This window comes from Idiotropiscis lumnitzeri, chromosome 3 (genome assembly GCF_059441095.1).
Source record: "Idiotropiscis lumnitzeri isolate Australia: NSW breed Sydney's pygmy pipehorse chromosome 3, RoL_Ilum_1.0, whole genome shotgun sequence".
Classification (NCBI taxonomy): domain Eukaryota; kingdom Metazoa; phylum Chordata; class Actinopteri; order Syngnathiformes; family Syngnathidae; genus Idiotropiscis; species Idiotropiscis lumnitzeri.
In genome coordinates this window covers 22832213-22850231 of record NC_142393.1, presented here as the reverse complement: position 1 = coordinate 22850231, position 18019 = coordinate 22832213, and the positions used below count along the sequence as shown (strand labels likewise).

Sequence of the window (18019 nt, the reverse complement as noted above, 5' to 3'; positions counted from 1 at the left end):
GTCAACATGGAATATGGGCATTGAAAGGTGCTCAGTTAAATCTCCCACAATTAGCGCGATACATGAATGCAGCGTGAGTTTCGGTCACGTTCGGACTGTGGTTGTTCTCGCGAGATTTGGCGCCGTGTTGCAAGCGGGGCAGAGTTGCGGTCGGAGGCGTTGAAAACAACGCAAACCTTTTTAGACTCCTTGTGCGTGCAATCAAACGGGGATTTTGCAACATTTCGCAAGAGCACAAGTCGAACTTTCAAGTTGTCGCACGGCGAGGAGGAAATAAAGAAAGCACGCCTTGATTGTGCTTTCGTAAGTTTTGGGGAAGTTGAAGTCCGGCTGCAGACCACACGAGAGTGAGTCGACTTGGAAGTCGGTGGTCGGCAGCAATGTCGCAGCACGAGAGACCCAAGTTTTACCTGCAGGAGGTCAACAAAGCCATTTGGGAAGTCCCGGAGCGCTATCAGAACTTGTCTCCAGTCGGCTCCGGCGCGTACGGATCCGTTTGGTAAACAACTTTATGCTGCTTTCAGTGGGTCACCCAACTTCAGAACCTCCCCCCCTGGCCATTCATTTCAATGAGGCCTATGCTTGCCGTGCTAAAGTTCGTTAGCACGTCTTCACCGATAGTATTAGTTGCCCAAAAAAGTTGTGCATTAAATTGATTTATTAGTTTGGAAAAGTTGACCATGATGGTCTGTATATTTATGCTCAAAACAACTTGAGAATTGCAACTGTGAACGTCGTTTCAGTGCTATGACGTAGGTGGCGTCACATAGCTGCTTTACAGACGCCTTGATGCGCTGGAAAATGTCCTCCGAATCCATTCTAATGTGCATTCAATAGGATTAAATTGATTTAATACAACATAATAATAGTTTGCTGTTCGGAAACATTTGGAGCCACTGTCACTAAAAAAAACAAACACCAAGTCCAAAACGTTGGTGGGCTAATAGAGTTTGATCTTACTTTCAGGGTGCACTCATATCTAATCATCACGGAAACAGCCTTCTACCGGGTGAAGAAATAATACAGAGTGAAGAGGGTGCATGCTCCAAGAAGACCATGAAAAGCTCATCCTGGCTTTTATCTCCAGTAGACTTGATTATAAAGTTGCATTGTAACGGTCTTCTGTGCTCCCTCAGAAGAGTGTCAAACAGATGCAGTTCGGGCTGTGACTACAACTAAGAGCTCAGAACATAGAACTCCAGTACTAGAGGCTACAATGGCTCCCAATAAGATTTAGCTGCCACTGGTCTAGAAATCACTGAATGGTTTGGGTCTAGACTACATTGAAGAAATGCCATCCCAGAGTGTAAATGCCTTTAAGTCCAGATTGAAAAGCGTTTTCTTTTTTTGTTTAAAGCATTTTTTAAAAATATTTTCATACGACAGGCTTTTACTAATTTTAGCAAGCAATCTTTTATTTCTGTAGTTGTGTTTTTAAATGCTGTTGAACATAAATAATCAGGTAACATACATTGAGTTACCATGTGCATGAAATATGCCGTATGAATAGAGCGGCCTTGCTTTGCTTATGGGAGGGCATAATTCGGGCAGCAAAGATTGGGCTGGTCACCAGTGAATGGCATGGACTGGTCGTCAGTTGGTTTCAGAACATGATATAGATGGATAAACACAGGGCTGGTTGCCAGTCAATTCCAGGGCATATAAAGACAAACCAGCAGTCCCAGTCACAAAGATGGTCAGTGGAGACGTTGGTGTCTTTTTCTGAATGTGGGAGGAGGAATCCACTTAAGCATGGGGAGGCTTTGTAAACTCCACACAAGAAGGCCTGATGTGCCACGTACTATTGCACCGTGAAGTTTTCAAAACCAAAGACAGTTGATTATTACTTTTCTCCACAGTGGAAGGAAATGTCATTACTTGCCTCATCATTATGATTGCATTTATTAATCTCAAGGCTCAATCATGTGCGACGTTGTTGCATACTATCTAGTTGGTTAGCTAGTGGAAGCGCCGATATTTTTAGTATGGAGACAGCGTGCTGATGTTTTCTGCTGATGTTGCCGTTTTTTCCTCTTGCTGTGCCTTTTGTAAATGATTTTTTAATGGCAGTGTGAAAATGTTTGTTTTCCAACAGTTCTGCTTACGACGTGAAGAGCGGCTTAAAATTGGCTGTGAAGAAGCTCTCCAGACCCTTTCAGTCCATCATCCATGCCAAGCGCACCTACAGGGAGCTGCGCTTGTTGAAGCACATGAAGCATGAAAACGTGAGTCCGCTGCTTTGTCTTTCTTCGCTGTTAATGTTGGGAGGCCCGGCCAGTTGAGTCGTTGAAATTAAGATTGATGAGCAAAACTGCTTCGCAAAGAATAAGGGGAAAAAAATTCTGCCTTGCAGTCATGCCATGAAGGTAATTGCGATCGGTTCACTTTGGAGCGGTGTTTGATAGCTCAATGATTGCAGAGCGGCCAACCCTACTTTCCTCTCTGCTTGTCTTGTTGTTGTTGATCGGACACTTATTTATTTAATTTTTTTTGCAGGTCATTGGCCTCTTGGATGTTTTCAGCCCCGCCACTTCTCTGAAGGAGTTTACAGATGTGTAAGTCGGATACGTTTCTAAATTATTTAAATGCAAGTTACAAATGTTCATACCAGATTTGACTGCTAATGATACCTCAATAGCACGTGTGCATAAGTATGATTGTTCTTTTTTTTTTTCATAATTGAGTAAATTTCCCAAGTGTCTTAATGACATGTCTCTGACATCATTTTGTCAAAATAGCCAAGATTTAGGGCTGTGCCTGAATTGGTGGTGACTCAAATTGAGTTGCGAATTGCGTTCTATAAGTGCACTCCATTGAGCATTTGGATGAAATTCGATTTTTCATTTGTTGGACTATGATTTGTCTTTTCGAGAAAATAACATGACGCTAATTGATCCGCTGACTTTAACCTGATTTGGGAATGGTAAATTTGGGTGCGAGTCCGAACACTGCCAAGGATTACTACTCCTAATATGTTTTAATATTAACAATAATAATGATATTTATAACAATAATAATACAAACCCTTTATTATATAGCTACGAAAAAACACACACACACTGTTGACAGCTCTAACGCCTTTCTAAATTTTGTGAAATTGAAAAAAAAAAACTTTTTTCCCCCTATTAAACGCAGTCTATTTTTAAAAAAATAGATAATATTTTGTGAAGAAGAAGAAGTGCTTCTTCTGTTTTAAATCTTAGTAAGTCACAGTACCTCATCGCTGGTGAGCTATTTTTAGAACCGACCCATGAGCTACTCAGGTTGTCCTCGGGCTAAACAGTCTATTTATTTATTTAGTTCTTTTGGGGAGAATGCACAGAGCAATATGGCATTCGTGTTTGCAGTATCGCTTTCGACTCGCTCCCTCCCGCCTCCTCCGTGCGTAACCTCTCCAAGAAGAAAGAAAACAAAAGTTAATTAAAGGCAATTAACGCCAGAGAGACAGCTCATTTACGCAACTCTTCTAGCATCCAATCATACTTTGCACTTGCTTAGACATCCCCTAAAAAAGGAAAAGAGCTCATTACCGGTGACAGCCAGTATTTGTGGTTATTGAAACCTAGTCTTTTTAAAACCACAGTAACTCATCAAACCGGTCCGATTCGGCTCATGTCTGCAGACTCATCTTACATTAATCTTAAGAAAAAAATGACTTGATTTTTTTTTTTACTTTAAATAGCCACTCAGCAGAGGAAAAACGTCAACATTCGGTGAAGACATGCTGTAAAACCCGACAACAACCTAGGCTGAACTTAGCTCCTCTCTCACATAAAAGGAGCTTAGACTGCATTTACACCGTAGGCAAGTCTGATTTAAAACAGATTCCTCCTCAAGATGTCGGATTAGAGGTGTACTCCAGCCAGTGTAGCGTTTATTTTTTCAATTTATTTGTCTGCCAGGCTGAACAAGGCCTTAATCTCTCACTCAAGATATATCAATACGGCATACTTCCTTGACACCAATTCCCATTTACGCATTATCTTTAGTGCCATTTTGTGGCATCTTGGGATTTTACAGAAAGCGTAATTGATGACTTTTTCAAAGACAGATGAGGATAGATTCCACAGACAAAAAAAATAGGCAGTTGTCATTTTTACTCTTAATTCTTAAGGCCGTGTCTCATGACGGCGAAGGTTTGCCAGTGTGCGCTTACCTGGTGAATGTCGTTTTTTGTCAGGGTTCATTCAAGGTCACTCAAACATTTGCCAACAATTGTTATGGTCCCAAACAGTTTTTCTTGTCAAGAAGAAATTTTGCACATGTTAAACATTTTCGGGCGTCTTTGCGATCGCAAATACTGTTGCAGCATGTCTGGCGATCGTCTTTGCAACCTTGAACGAACTGAAGAAAAATCAGCATTTGGGCCGTACGCAAATACTCGCCTGAGCAGCGAGAGACGAACTTTAGAGTATTTTGACCAACACGTGCCGCAGAACATGTCATTCAGGCAACTTGCAATGCTTTCAAAATGAAAACAAAAAAATAATTATTATGGCTCCTTTGCTTGTGCATTTAATAAAGCTCTGATAACTGCGACCATTGACGCATGGCACATGATTTGCTAACAGTTAAAATAGTCTTGCCAGAGCTGTGTTCTCCCCTCTGCAACCCACAACCACACCCGCACCCACAACCCCTGCTCTAAAAATAGCCTGCAGATTCCGAATGTTGTGCCGAGGCTTCTCAGCGTATCAGCTGTGAGAAGCTTTCCATAGGCGAGGGAGACCTCTTTTTATGTCCTAATTTTCCTGTGTGGCTCAATTCTGCTGCGTGTTGCACTGCTGTGGGAAAATGCAGACTCCAGTGGCACAAATAATGACTTAATGGAATTAATAAAACCGGTTCATGTCATATTTAATGGTCTTCTCTGTGCACGTCTAATGTAGCACGTTTGCGTCTTGTCTATGCACAGTATTCATTTTTTTTTTTAAACTCATTCAGTTCTGCAAACTGCAAATTATAAAACAGACCGATTTCAATGCGTGGCTTCTTTTCTCATGATGACGACACACACCTTATTTTTTAAAAAACATGAATATGCATTGTTTGCGCGTGATGCCCCGCTTCCAATGTGTTGGCCTTTCTTTTCCTCATTATCGACATGAGTAGCAGCAGATCTTAAGCGTGAACACAAAACCTGTGCTGATGTCAAATCCAAAACTACGCAACACCGGCATCTTCAGGGATCTCTTCCATGTCTTTCCTTTGAAAAATGTATCATTTGACAAATATATTTGTCGATGGCAGTAAACGGTTGGATTCCATTTCACGAATATAAACGTTCAGAGCAGTAAATAAGTTCCTTTATGTACTTCTAATATGTCATAATTATCATAACTAATTTACCTTTACTGTCAAACTTTAGTATATTGACTTCATATTAAATGCTCTGTTGAACTCTGATGTAACATATGTACATATTTAATTTAAGATGTTTGAGGTTATTTAATGATTATGTTTGCATTATTGTTCATGTGTGAGTTGTTTGTTGACGTTCCGTTTGTGTGAGAAGCAGCAGTGGCCAAATTAGTTTGGGACATTTTGGTCAAGCATTCATGAAATTGGTCATTAATCGGCAGGTACCTCGTGACTCATTTAATGGGCGCGGACCTCAACAACATTGTGAAATGTCAAAAGCTGACAGACGACCATGTGCAGTTCCTCATATATCAGATCCTCAGAGGGCTGAAGGTGAGTTTTCCTTGGACTTTTACATCGTTTAACACGTTTAAACAGGCAGCGGTGATTTCATCTAAAGCCATTTTGCACTTTAATCACCATCTTCTCCATTTTGTCTCCTCAGTACATCCACTCGGCAGACATCATTCACAGGGTAAGTACAATGGCATGATGTCACTTTGACTCCGAAATCACTCTGAGTCATTCTCTTGTAGCTGCCCTGAAAACACTGAGAGGGGAAAAAACGGAATGGGGAGTGGAAAAATGATCCCCAAAAAAATCCATATCCTCACGAGGGTCACGGGCATGCTGGAGACTATCCCAGCTGTTTGAGGCGGTAGGAGAGGTACACCCTGAACTGGTCGGCAGCCAATCGCAGGGCATGCATAGACAACCATTCGCATGCATATATCTACCGACAATTTAGAGTGAGCCAGAATTCAAACCCACAACCTCAGTACTGTGAGGTTAATGTGCAAACCTGTCGGCCACTGTCAAAAATCCATGTTTTGCACCTCCATTAACTTGCAGCAACTTCAACAGAAATAGTAAGAATGATTTAGAAAGCGATATAATTGTAAATATTTGCCCAAGTTGTACGTACATACCACGTTCTTTAATAAATTGTCATTAAAAATGTTGAACAATTGTAACATAAAATGGTGCTTCAACATATTTGTGATTTGGAAGTACTAATTATCCCAGGTCAAATGTTTCCAATTTGAGTTCAGTTTGTACTTTATTGAAGTATTTAACAATGATTTTCGATCAGTCCTCATCGCCAAATCCATCAAAGTCCGCATCTTCTGTATCCAAAATGAACAGCTCGGCAAGTTCTCGATCAAACACGGCAGGTTCCCTCTCATCATTGTCAGTCAGTCAGTCTCGTACTCGAACCGCAGTGCAAGCAGACACATTAGCCTCACAGGCGCTTGATTACACAATGCTGATGTAGGCAAGCCACTACTCAACAGAATATGTACGGTCTCGGTGTTGCATCAAAACCAAAACTCTCACCCAACATCAACTGAAAAATAGCAAACAAGGAAACAACCAAAACAAGGAACAAAATACAAAGAAATACAATTAGCACAAAACGTGTATCTCATGCCATTTACGTCCCAAGTGCCGCAAAGCATTCTGGGAGTGCTTCAAGCCTTAGCCAATCCAATGGCTGGTTTTAGAGAGGTCGTGCGTGGTGTGCTTTGGGCAGCGTCTGTTGTGTAAAGGCTAATCTCACTGGTGATGTTTATTGCTTGCAATAACATCAATGATGAGACAGACGATGACATTTTGGACAGTGGACCATTTATCCATCTTTCTCCCGCATACACACACGCACGCGCGCGCACACACACACACACACGTACCTGGGCTGTTGTCAACTAACTCTAGTATCAAACCGTCACCAACAGAGGGTGCTATAACACACTGTGTAATGTTCCCTGTCAGTCTAGAGGAGGGCTCATGAAAGTCACACAACATGCGCAGACTTTTGAAACGCGGTTCACACATATTAGGCGCTCTGCATGAGCAGGCGCCCCGTTCATTTTGGAGAAATTTGGGGACTTTTAGTTGAAAATACAGTATGTTTGCTACCATATAGTCAGTGTGAGCAGTGCCCGCATGTGTCTTAAATTATGAAAATTGCCCCAAAAAAATTTATTTATAAATATTACCCTGACAAATATTGATAAAATCGTTTAATTGCCCTTCCCGAGCATCCATAAATAATTTCATGTTTCTTTTTTTAGTGTAATTAGTAAAACAACTTTGAATAGTTTTCTCATTCAAAAAGAACATGAATTGTGGTCTCACACAACTAATAAAAAAAAAAAATCCATGTTTTTTTTTGTTTTTTAGGATTTGAAACCCAGCAACTTGGCAGTAAACGAGGATTGTGAGCTGAAGGTGAGTCATCTTTCTGCAATAATCAACATGAAGCAAAAGACGCTTTTGTGTCTAATAAGCAAACTTGGCTCCCTTTTTTTTTTTTTTCCTCCTCCACCCAACTCCTAACTTGGCTTGATAGATTTTGGACTTCGGCTTGGCGCGGCACACCAACGATGAGATGACCGGCTATGTGGCCACCCGCTGGTACCGCGCCCCAGAGATCATGTTGAACTGGATGCATTACAACATGACTGGTAGGGTGGCAAAAAAAATCTATACATCGCAAAATGGGATGATTATTTTTCACGGTGCAGTATATCAATACTCTCTCACAATGTGACATTGACCAATTAGCCTTTTTTCAAGTTCCCAGCAGGGCTGAACAATATTGAAAAATATTCAAAATTGCATTTTTTTTTCTTCCAATCACTGATTGCGATTTAATAAGAAATTTTTTTCAAGGTTCTCATCCCATGTATTTTTAGTATACAAAAAAAATTGTATATATCGTCTGAGATCACTGTCCGCTCTCGTGCTCACTGCGCTTCTGAGTGGGGTTACGGGGATGCAAGGGCAGGTCATTTTGCGCATGCGTTAAATGGATAAAATATTTTGCCTCAATTAATTACAAAAATTAATGAGTGCGATATGTTTGACAGCCCTAATTATATATATATATATATATATAACATTGTGAAAATAGTACTCATTTTACAACACCATAGTGTTGTATACTTGAGTTCAAAATATGAGCATTCTATTGAAATTGTTTATTTAAATCAGGGGTGGGCAAACTTTTTGATTGGTGGGCCACAATGGGTTCTAAAATTTGACAGAGGGGCCAGACCAGGAGCAGATGGATGGAGTGTTTTGATAACCTCACCTCATCAGAGAAATAAAATACATTCAATTTTAAATTAAAATAAACAAAAGCATTCAAACAAAATATATTTCTCTGACACACCACAGTATTTAGAAAATAAAACATTAACAAGGTTTATTCATTTAAGTTCGGCGGGCCGTATTAAAATGTTTAACGGGCTGCATGTGGCCCGCGGGCCGCAGTTTTCCCACGCTTGATTTGAATGCAACTGTTCTATGGCAATTTGTAAAGTTGCAAAGTGTTTAGCAAGTAAGCTCCAATGCACTATTTCTTTATACAAGGAAATCATACTCAAATTTACACATTCATTACATACTTTTCATTTGTCTTAATATTCTTTCCCTGTACAATTTTTTTTTGTTTGTTTTGTATCCGAAAATATCCTTTGAATTATCATGATTGTTTTTTTCATTAATGGTAATACAATTGTCTTATTGATAAATGTTGCTTGTGTGTGCGTGTTGCAGTGGATATTTGGTCGGTGGGCTGCATCATGGCAGAACTTCTCACAGGAAGAACTTTGTTCCCGGGAACGGACCGTATCCTTCACATGGGATCGCCCCTCTTGGCAGCAGCAAGGCTGCGTGTTGGTCGTCCGTTTTGTCAAAGAACTTCTTTGTGCTCTTCTTTGTCTTTTGACGCTGTTCCCTCCACACGTGAGGCTGCCTGAGGTGTTGACGACTACTTTGGCGCATATAGTCTCTATTTTCCTCACTTCCCTTTAATTCACGAGCTCTTCACTTCAATGTTTCACTTGCGCGTATCACTTTGTGTACTTAACCACAGGCGGTCCCAACTGGTGGGACAGGAATGGACTCAGAAAGGTTTAACCCTGCTGCACTTTGATTGTTGACACTTTATTTTAAAAGGCAAGTTGTGTCACTGTTCAGATAAGATGGCGAAGTGTAGCTGTCACCTTTTTCAAATTTTGATTTATGTACATTGCTGGCAATTTTCTTAAAATACAATCTCCCTTTTTTCTCATCACAGATTTAAGATTTTGCTTACCGATAAAGCACAGAACTGATTTTTTTTTTTCTTAGTAAATACAAGTACCCACCCAGTGTTATCTTCAATCAGCATTCACATAAATAATTGAAATAGATAATTTGTTGTTAACCAATTTAGGAGGCCCTCGCGTTACGCAGTACTCGACCTATGCCGTTCTTACTTTACAAAGTCTCAACTGCCGTTTCCATGCTTCTTGAATGTTTTTAGTTTTGTGACCTGTGATCTGAACGGTTGGGTTACATTTCGCCACTTAAAACATGAAGCATAAAGTGGACATTATTACCATGATGTACAATGTGTGTATTTGGATATTTAGCGATTCTGGCGGTTTTAAAGGCTTAATTTCGCCTTAGGTAGGATTCATGTTGTGTCGCCAGCATAGGAACGGAACCCGTTCGCAACTCGAGGACCTCCTGGAATGTGAAAATAAATGGCCCTCAAGTCAAATGTCGTTAACGCTTCAACATTTAACATTTCAAACCTATTCTCAAGTAAAGTTGTACAGAGTTGTTGCCAGCCAATATCATACAAATATTTGCATCCATATTTTAAAAAGCCAGCAGCATATTTATGCTTCGTCCTCTTGCCTTTTAGTGAATTCGCAACCGATATTGGTTGTGAATGAAATGGTTAGTAACCAGAGTGGTCGCGGCCTACGAGCACCTCCGAATGGTCCATGCCCCATCGGTTGGACACCGCCGTTCGTCTTTGCACGAGTCCTCGCTCAGCCACGGCCTCGACGCCGGGCTTCCTCTTTCTTGACAGCTTTCAAACTAATGGCCTAGCTCTAAAGATGCCACAGTCTCAATCGTCTCCTCTCCTTCTTCTGACCTTTCCTCCTTTGTCTATTTGTATATCTCTCTCCTCCTTCCGTTCCTCCACCTGCCCGCCCCATCTTTTTCTTCTCCTCTCCATCGTCCGCATTTCCTTCTTGTCCTACTTTCTCCCCTTCGTCATTTTTCTAATCCTTATCATTCCTCTCCACCCGTCCTCCTATACCTCCTCCGTATCCTCATCTGCCCTTCCTCTTTCTTTGTTTTTCTTCTTCTTCCTCCATCTCTCATCTATACATCCTCATCTCATTCTTGTCCTTTTCCTTCATCCTCTTCTTCCTTCTCATTCCTGCTGTACCCCTCCACCCGCTACTTTTCCTCCCTCCATCTCCATCTCCCCCTTCTATCCTTCCTCAACTCGTCCTCATCCTGCTACATTATTGACACTGCCACTTTTTGCTTCTTTTGGCAGCCAGCTTCTTTTGTTTTCCTCCTCCACATCCTCCTTTGTCTCCTCATCTTCCTCTTCCTTTTGTTCTCTTCATCCTTTTACTCTACCTCCTCCTTCCTCTCTGTCTTGTCTTCCTCCTCATCCAACTCCCCCATCCTCCTCCTCCTCCTGCGTCTTCCCCCGCACCTCTTCATCCACCTTTTCCCTTAATAAGGCTTCTTGGTGCGCCTTGTCTATCCTCTCCGTTGACACATTTTTAGAGTAGCAATGTGGCAGCGGACAAGGCGAGGATGCCAAAGACTCTCGGGCGGGTCCCGTTGTCCCGTTGTTCTGTTTATCAGCATCTTCCTTTAACACGTGCTGGTAGATATTGATCAGTTGAAGCTAATCATGCTGCTGGTTGGAACGCCGGAACCTGAGCTCTTGAAGAAAATTTCTTCAGAGTCTGTGAGTTGCCGACGACACGCCGAGGCTTTTGCTCGCTGACACTTTGCCCGTGTGTGCTCCCTCACTGACCGCATGTGTTGCATTGCTCGATGAAAACATGAGAGGCTTTGTAGGAAATCACACATTATCCCCTAAACAGTTCACCATTTTGTAATGTTTGAATGTGTAGTGTATCAATTCCCCTCAATGCAACTTGAAAAGCAGGGAACAACCGGTATTCATTAGAAAAGCAAAATATCTCATGATCGTGATCGGGATGTTTCTTGAGTTTTGGTGGAATATTTAGGAATCGAAACAAACAATGCGGATGGACGCGGTACTGTTTGTATTCATTTTATGAAATGCATTCAGCTAACATCTATTCATTTTTAAAATTATTTTTAGAATTCCCCGATTATGGCTGTTCGTGTAATTTGCGACTGATTGGTATTGGCTGAAAAAGATGGCTTTTTATATTTTGTATTAACAGATATTGCTTGGTTCAACAGTGTGTCTGCTCTATAGTGGGCATCATCTTTCCCCCCGAACCTCGTGTTTGCGTTTGGAGAAAGAAGTTTTGGCACTCGTTCACTGTTCTTAAAGAAAAAAAGAGGCACAAAGTGAGCTGTGGAAGCAATTTGCTTACATGACTGACTGTCAGGGCAAGCCGTAAATCCTGATGTGATATATGTTCATGTGTCCAAGCAGCTCACAGTCGAGCATTTGGCAACTACGCAGCCGACTTGAGTCCTACACCTAATTAAGGAACACATTAAATACCAGAGGTGGGATTCGTCCGTCACTAACTTCCCGTCAGTATTTCACGCCAACCCACGTGCGCCCAGTCCGTCCCTCGTTGGTGACAGCCAATCGTCGTCAAGAACATAATTTCCACGTCACATGCAGGCGCAGCACAAGCAGACACTGAGCCAAATAAAGAGAAAAATAAATGAATAAAAACAATCGACACACACACACAGTGCGGTGATTGGTGAAAGAAAAACAAACTGACGCGTGTCGTTGCGGTCTGAGAGAGTGAGTTTTAGTGTTTTAGTTTTTATATTTTTATTTCTTTGGCAGTGTGTCAATTGTGCGGCACGAGTGTGTGACGTAGTACCGGTAAGCCCCTTCTCAACGCCCTTCGGCTAAAATGCTGACAGGAACTAAAGGCTGACTGAAACACTGACGAATGCCCACCTCAGCTAAATACCATTATTATTTATATACAAGACTATGTATGTGTATGTGTGTGTGTGTTTATATATATATATATATATATATATATATATATATATATATATATATATATATATATACACATACATACATACATACAAAGAAAAGGTAATCTCACATATTGGTAAACATGAACCTGTCCCAAGAACGTGTTGCAGCCATAAAATCCCATCTTATTTTATATTTGCTTAACACAATTATCAGTTTTAACATGAAATGTGTTGTCTTTGTAGTGTATTCAATTACATGTACAGTAGGTTGAACATGATTGGCGAATCATTGTATTCTGTTTTCATTCATGTTTAACACAACGTACCAACTTCTTTGCATTTGGGGATGTGATTCCGGAGTATGGAATGAGTGAAAGATTCCCAATACACCCAAAGTATGTTTCATGGCGGTGGACGCTGGCTTTACTCAATTTCTTTGTGCTCCGCCTGCTTTCATTCTGTCCCTTTGGCTTCAAAGCGTGGCGTTTGCTGCTCAGTGTAACAAAAGTATTACACTGAGAAGAGGCTTCGCTAACCAACTCTGCTCCTGTCGCTATACTACCCTTGACACCAGCTTTGTAGACATAAACCAACTTCAGCAGATAATGCGGTTGACAGGAACACCACCGGCGTCACTAATAAACAGGATGCCCAGCCATGAGGTGAGCACGTGTAGCTGTAGTTATTTACAAACAGCAGGGTGGCTGTGACCCGTTGCTTGCAAATTGCAGCAATTTGCAATAAAACTTTTATGTGGTAAATTTTTTTTTTTTTTACACAATTTGCAGACCAATATATAGTTATCTTGACAATAAAACAAACAATTAGTCTGTCTTAGCTTAGCTTTGGGCCAATGGAAAAGTCTGGAAGGATTGCAGTCAGGCAAAATATCCCCAAAAGTTGCATTATTTTTGTAGGAATGCACAATTTTTTCCCCCCCTTTCACCCCCACTGATACAGAAAACTTCCCGCTTCTCCAAACTGACACTGATAACCGATAAGTGTTTTTTGTAATTGTTATTGACGCTTACTCTTGACTTATCCAAAAATGAAGGATCCAAACTCTCCTTTTTGTCTGTGTATGGTCATGCCTATTTATTTTGGTATAGTGCAGCCTAGGGCTTGTATATTTGCAAGATTTTTTTTTTTGTACTTTTTTTTGGGGGGGGGGGTCGTTACGGCAATTTACAAATTATTGGTAAATGAATTAAAATAATTATAGCAAATAAAATTTGGAAAGGATTTCTTTTGTTGACGTTAGTTCTTTCTTGGATTGGCTTTAGTTCTTCAGATATGCTTTGAAAGACATTCAGGCTTGCGTTTTGTTCTTGTTTAAATCCCAGCATTTACTTGCATCAGCTTCCATTTAAATAATAGAAATTAAATGTTAATTTTATACAGATATGAAAACAAGCGGTTCTTCTTTGGAAAAAAAACTGATGCAAACAGATGTTTTTAAAAATATCAGTGACATAAAATTCACAAACTGCCTGCCTCATAATTTCTCTATGACATGGGCACCTTCGTTAATTAGGCTAATCATATATCTGTTTTTTTCTTGAGTCACAGCACACCTCTACCAGCTTTCTCACACTCTTTACTCATGCACAGCTGGACCGGTGATGACTTTGACTAAATAATCTTGCTTTGGAATTACATACCTTGGGTCAAAAGATTCCAACGTGTGCATACATGACTTCTTGACCAATGTATGAATGGATATCGTGTCTTTTTCTGGGAAATTGACTGTGATTTCTATACCGGACCCCTTCCTTATTATGCAAAACAATTTAGTAATGATTCTACTCATGTTGTCTGTTTCTTAGCAATATACACTTTTGACCTGTGGAATATGCTAGAAATAACGTCCCTAAGCAATAAACTGGTGAGGTAAGGTGGACGTGGTAACCAATTAAATTGTTAAGATCGATGAATTGCCTCGCCTCAGATAAAAGTAAGCGTGTAGCGACAAGAAAATGCATGGAGCATTAGGTAATTTGACTCGTCTTAAATGAGTGCAACAGGTTGCGACTCGTGAGTTTTGACGGAACTGTTTTGATTCTTCCCAGGCCAGGAACTACATCAGCTCCTTGCCACATATGCCCAAGAGGAATTTTGCTGACGTGTTTATTGGCGCCAATCCACAAGGTAATTTGGTGTGGCGAAACGCTTGTACAAAGTATACTGGGTGGTTCAAAGAAGTTGCAGGCTCACAAACATGAAATAACACATTTGGGATAGAATAGAGATACATTTGCGTCATTTGTGGCCATGAAGTAGCTTTGGCGCTCAACTGGATAATCGGATAAGCAAATGGTGTGAATCTTCTCTCAAGTTGAGTTAAGGCACATGTACAATCCGGGGCTAAGCGATACATTGGACAGGGATAGTAAGCTTGTATTATCTGTAAATTCTGGCATTTCAAGGACTCATGATTACTCTGTGGTATTTAAGTATCAAGAATCAGGGTTGAAGCAATGGTGCACACAATTTGCTTTTTGTGTATGGGAATGATGTCAAATCAACAAATTAGTTTTTCGTTAGCCGGTTACACACATTTCGTGACCACAAAATATTATTTGGTTGTGTTCAATGTAACAGCTGGGGCTTCCTAAAATGTGTAAAGTGATAACACATCCTCTCTTGTTTTGTTATGAAGCTGTCGACCTGCTGGAGAAAATGCTGGTTCTGGACACCGACAAGCGTATAACGGCAGCCGAGGCACTGGCCCACCCGTACTTCACTCAATATCACGACCCCGACGACGAGCCCGAGGCCGAACCATACGACCAGAGCTTTGAGAGCCGCGAGCTGGAGATCGAGGAGTGGAAACGTATGTCGATAGTCTTCTGCGCAAAACTCGGATGCATGCTTAAGTGACAGTACCTTAAAAGTTGTCTTCTTTACAACTATTTTAAAGAGGAGACATGGTCAGCCTTTTTTTTTTATACTATATCCAATAGAGTTCCCAAAGGGTACCATAGGCGCATAATAAAATGATCACTATTATCACGATTGCTAAGAAAAAAAAAAATGAAAATGTTCCAAAATATTATTTTTTAATAATAATGACAGTCGGTCAGCCAAACAGCAATCAGAATGGACTTAGCGGTACTACGTCACACGCAGGTGCCGCACACCTGACACACGATACTTTTCAGTCCCACAGACCTCAATGACACATGTTCTTTTTTCTTTCACCGATCACCACACTGTGCGTGTGTTTGTGTTTATTGTTTTTCATTTCAATGTTTCTTCAATTGGCTGTGTGTCTGCTTGTGCGGCACCTGCATGTAATATGGACGTTTGCCTTCTTGATGCCGAATGGCTGTCGAGGAAGAGGGATCGACTTAGTGACAAACTGGTGACCCCGGCCTCCGACTATTACTGCTCCATTTGTAGTTTTGGATTATTCCGTCAATTTGTGACCGATTAAATTTCAGAAAATATAGAAAACTCATCTTTTTGCCCATTCATGATCAGCTCCGATTTCCAATGACGTGATCAGATCGTGACATCCCTACCAAAAAAATAAATGTGGCTGCCCTATGTGGCCTACCCCCATTTTCTCTGATCGGATATTTTGTCTTAAAAACACAACTCCCCTATGCCTTGTATCTCATGCCTTTTATGATGTTTAAACAGAGTACTTGCAATGCGTAATGATTACAATTAAAAACCTAATTAGCTACCTTGGATAAAAACTCTTAACGGGGTTCACGTGTTCTCATGATTTGCAGGGTTGACCTATGAGGAGGTGTGCAGTTTCGAGCCGCCCATCTTTGACGAGGATGACATGGAGTAATGGGAACCCATCTGACAATTTGTACTTTTTTTGCATTAGCCTTCCAACTCTCCAGACACACTGCAAGCACAAACCTGTATTTAACAAGGCTTTTGCTCCCAGCGGAAAACATCAAACCACTAAATATGATACTGCTTCTCGTCGTCGGTGAATCCAGTTTAATTTTCATCTCATCTGTTTCGGTGAAATCGCATTTTGACTCACCACTGTGATACTTGGATGCTGAAAAACGTGGACCTTTATTGCTGTGCTACATCGTGTTTTCGCAAGTATTATATCATTAGCGGGAAAAAAACCCGAAGAAAATGTTTTACCTGCCACTCCAGCATGTGAAACGAGAACATCCACACCGATGTTCTGACAATATTTTTTATTGAGCATTTTCTATTTGACAGTAAATGTTGATTTGTGCAAATTTAAAGTTGAGCGACAGGTCTGTCATTTTACAATCCACTGTATATTTAAAAAAAAAAAGGGGCTTCACATAACGAGTATATAAAATGTGCCATATTTATGATGAAATGTACATCACTGTTCATAATCTGCCCAAATATTTTTGGTTTGCCTCAGTACTTTACTGCTTTTTGTGTCATAATGCCGCAATAGAAATACTGCTTTGATGTGCAAAGAGCAATTTCAGATCTATTTATACGTTGTGGAGTTTGTATTTATAATTAACAACTCCCATCTTTTTTTCAGTCAAGCAGAGTAACGACTTGTCATTTGATAAGCAAAATAAAAACTATTTTTAAGACATTTCTTTTGTTTTCATTGTGTAAATGTTCTCATAAAACTGACCACGGTGTGCATCAGCTAAATCAATAATATGAATGATAATCAAAATATTTGAATGAAAACTTGTCTCTGGGTTTATTTAACCAAGACTAGTATGACTAGTATGCAATTTTATTTGGGTGTGCATGTGTGTGCGTGTGCTGTGTGTGCGTGTGTGTGTATATGTATATGTTTTAGTGCTGTCAAGTGATTTTTTTTTTTTTTAACTAATGACAAAAAAATCCTACCCTCACCTATGGTCACGAGCTGTGGGTCGTGACCGAAAGAACATCTCGGATAGGAGCGGCCTAAATGAGTTTCCTCCGCAGGGTGTCCGGGCTCTCCCTTAGAGATAGGGTGAGAAGCTCGGCCATCCGGGATGGACTTAGTGTCGAGCCGCTGCTCCTCCACGTTGAGAGGAGCCAGCTGAGGTGGCTTGGGCATCTGATTAGGATGCCTCCTGGATGCCTCCCTGGTGAGGTGTTCCGGGCATGTCCCACCGGCAGGAGGCCCCAAGGACGACCCAGAACACGCTGGAGAGACTTGTCTCTCGGCTGGCCTGGGAACACCTGGGGATCCCTCCGGAAGAGCTGGAAGACGTGGCTGGGGAGAGGGAAGTCTGGGTTGCCCTACTGAAGCTGCTGCCCCCGCGCCCCGACCCCGGATGAGCGGCAGAAAATGGATGGATGGACAAAATAAAATTGCAATTAATCACATTTTTTAAACTACTATTTTTCGTGAAGCTTGTTAGAGATATTTACTTGAATAATATCTTTGAATTAATGCAAAATCACCAAATATGAAATATCTTTAATTTAATGACTGTTCGAATAGCTTTCTTTTTGATTGTTGAATCGGATCAAAACAGCGACATCTTTACAGGCATTTTTGAACCTTTACTTGATGGGAAACAAGATTAAATTGAAACATGTGCATTATATAGCTATATATAATGAATTAGTCGTGTTTTTTTACATTGATGTTTCTTGTGATTTCATTTTATGTTCTGCTACTCTACCTCTCAATTTCCCGTAATTTAAGTACTTATCATCGTTAATGAAACGATGAATTTCATAGACGTAGCATGTCATACAA

At 40.7% G+C, this 18019-nt stretch overlaps 1 protein-coding gene across 2 annotated transcripts; it reads left to right on the top strand.

Moving 5' to 3' along the window:
• Positions 1-57: 57 nt before the first annotated feature.
• Positions 58-16906, top strand: mapk14a (mitogen-activated protein kinase 14a). 2 transcript variants are annotated; one of them, XM_088290027.1, is made up of 12 exons: positions 58-499; positions 2096-2225; positions 2497-2555; positions 5583-5694; positions 5807-5836; positions 7546-7593; positions 7715-7829; positions 8926-8997; positions 12928-13007; positions 14415-14493; positions 15005-15178; positions 16086-16906. In XM_088290027.1, the coding sequence occupies exons 1-12, from the start codon at positions 381-383 to the stop codon at positions 16148-16150; spliced, it is 1083 nt and encodes a 360-aa protein (XP_088146153.1). In that variant the 5' UTR covers positions 58-380; the 3' UTR covers positions 16151-16906. The 2 variants fall into 2 exon arrangements, with proteins under 2 accessions (XP_088146153.1, XP_088146151.1); XM_088290025.1 differs by lacking the exon at positions 12928-13007 and adding an exon at positions 11061-11140.
• The last annotated feature ends 1113 nt before the right edge of the window (positions 16907-18019 follow it).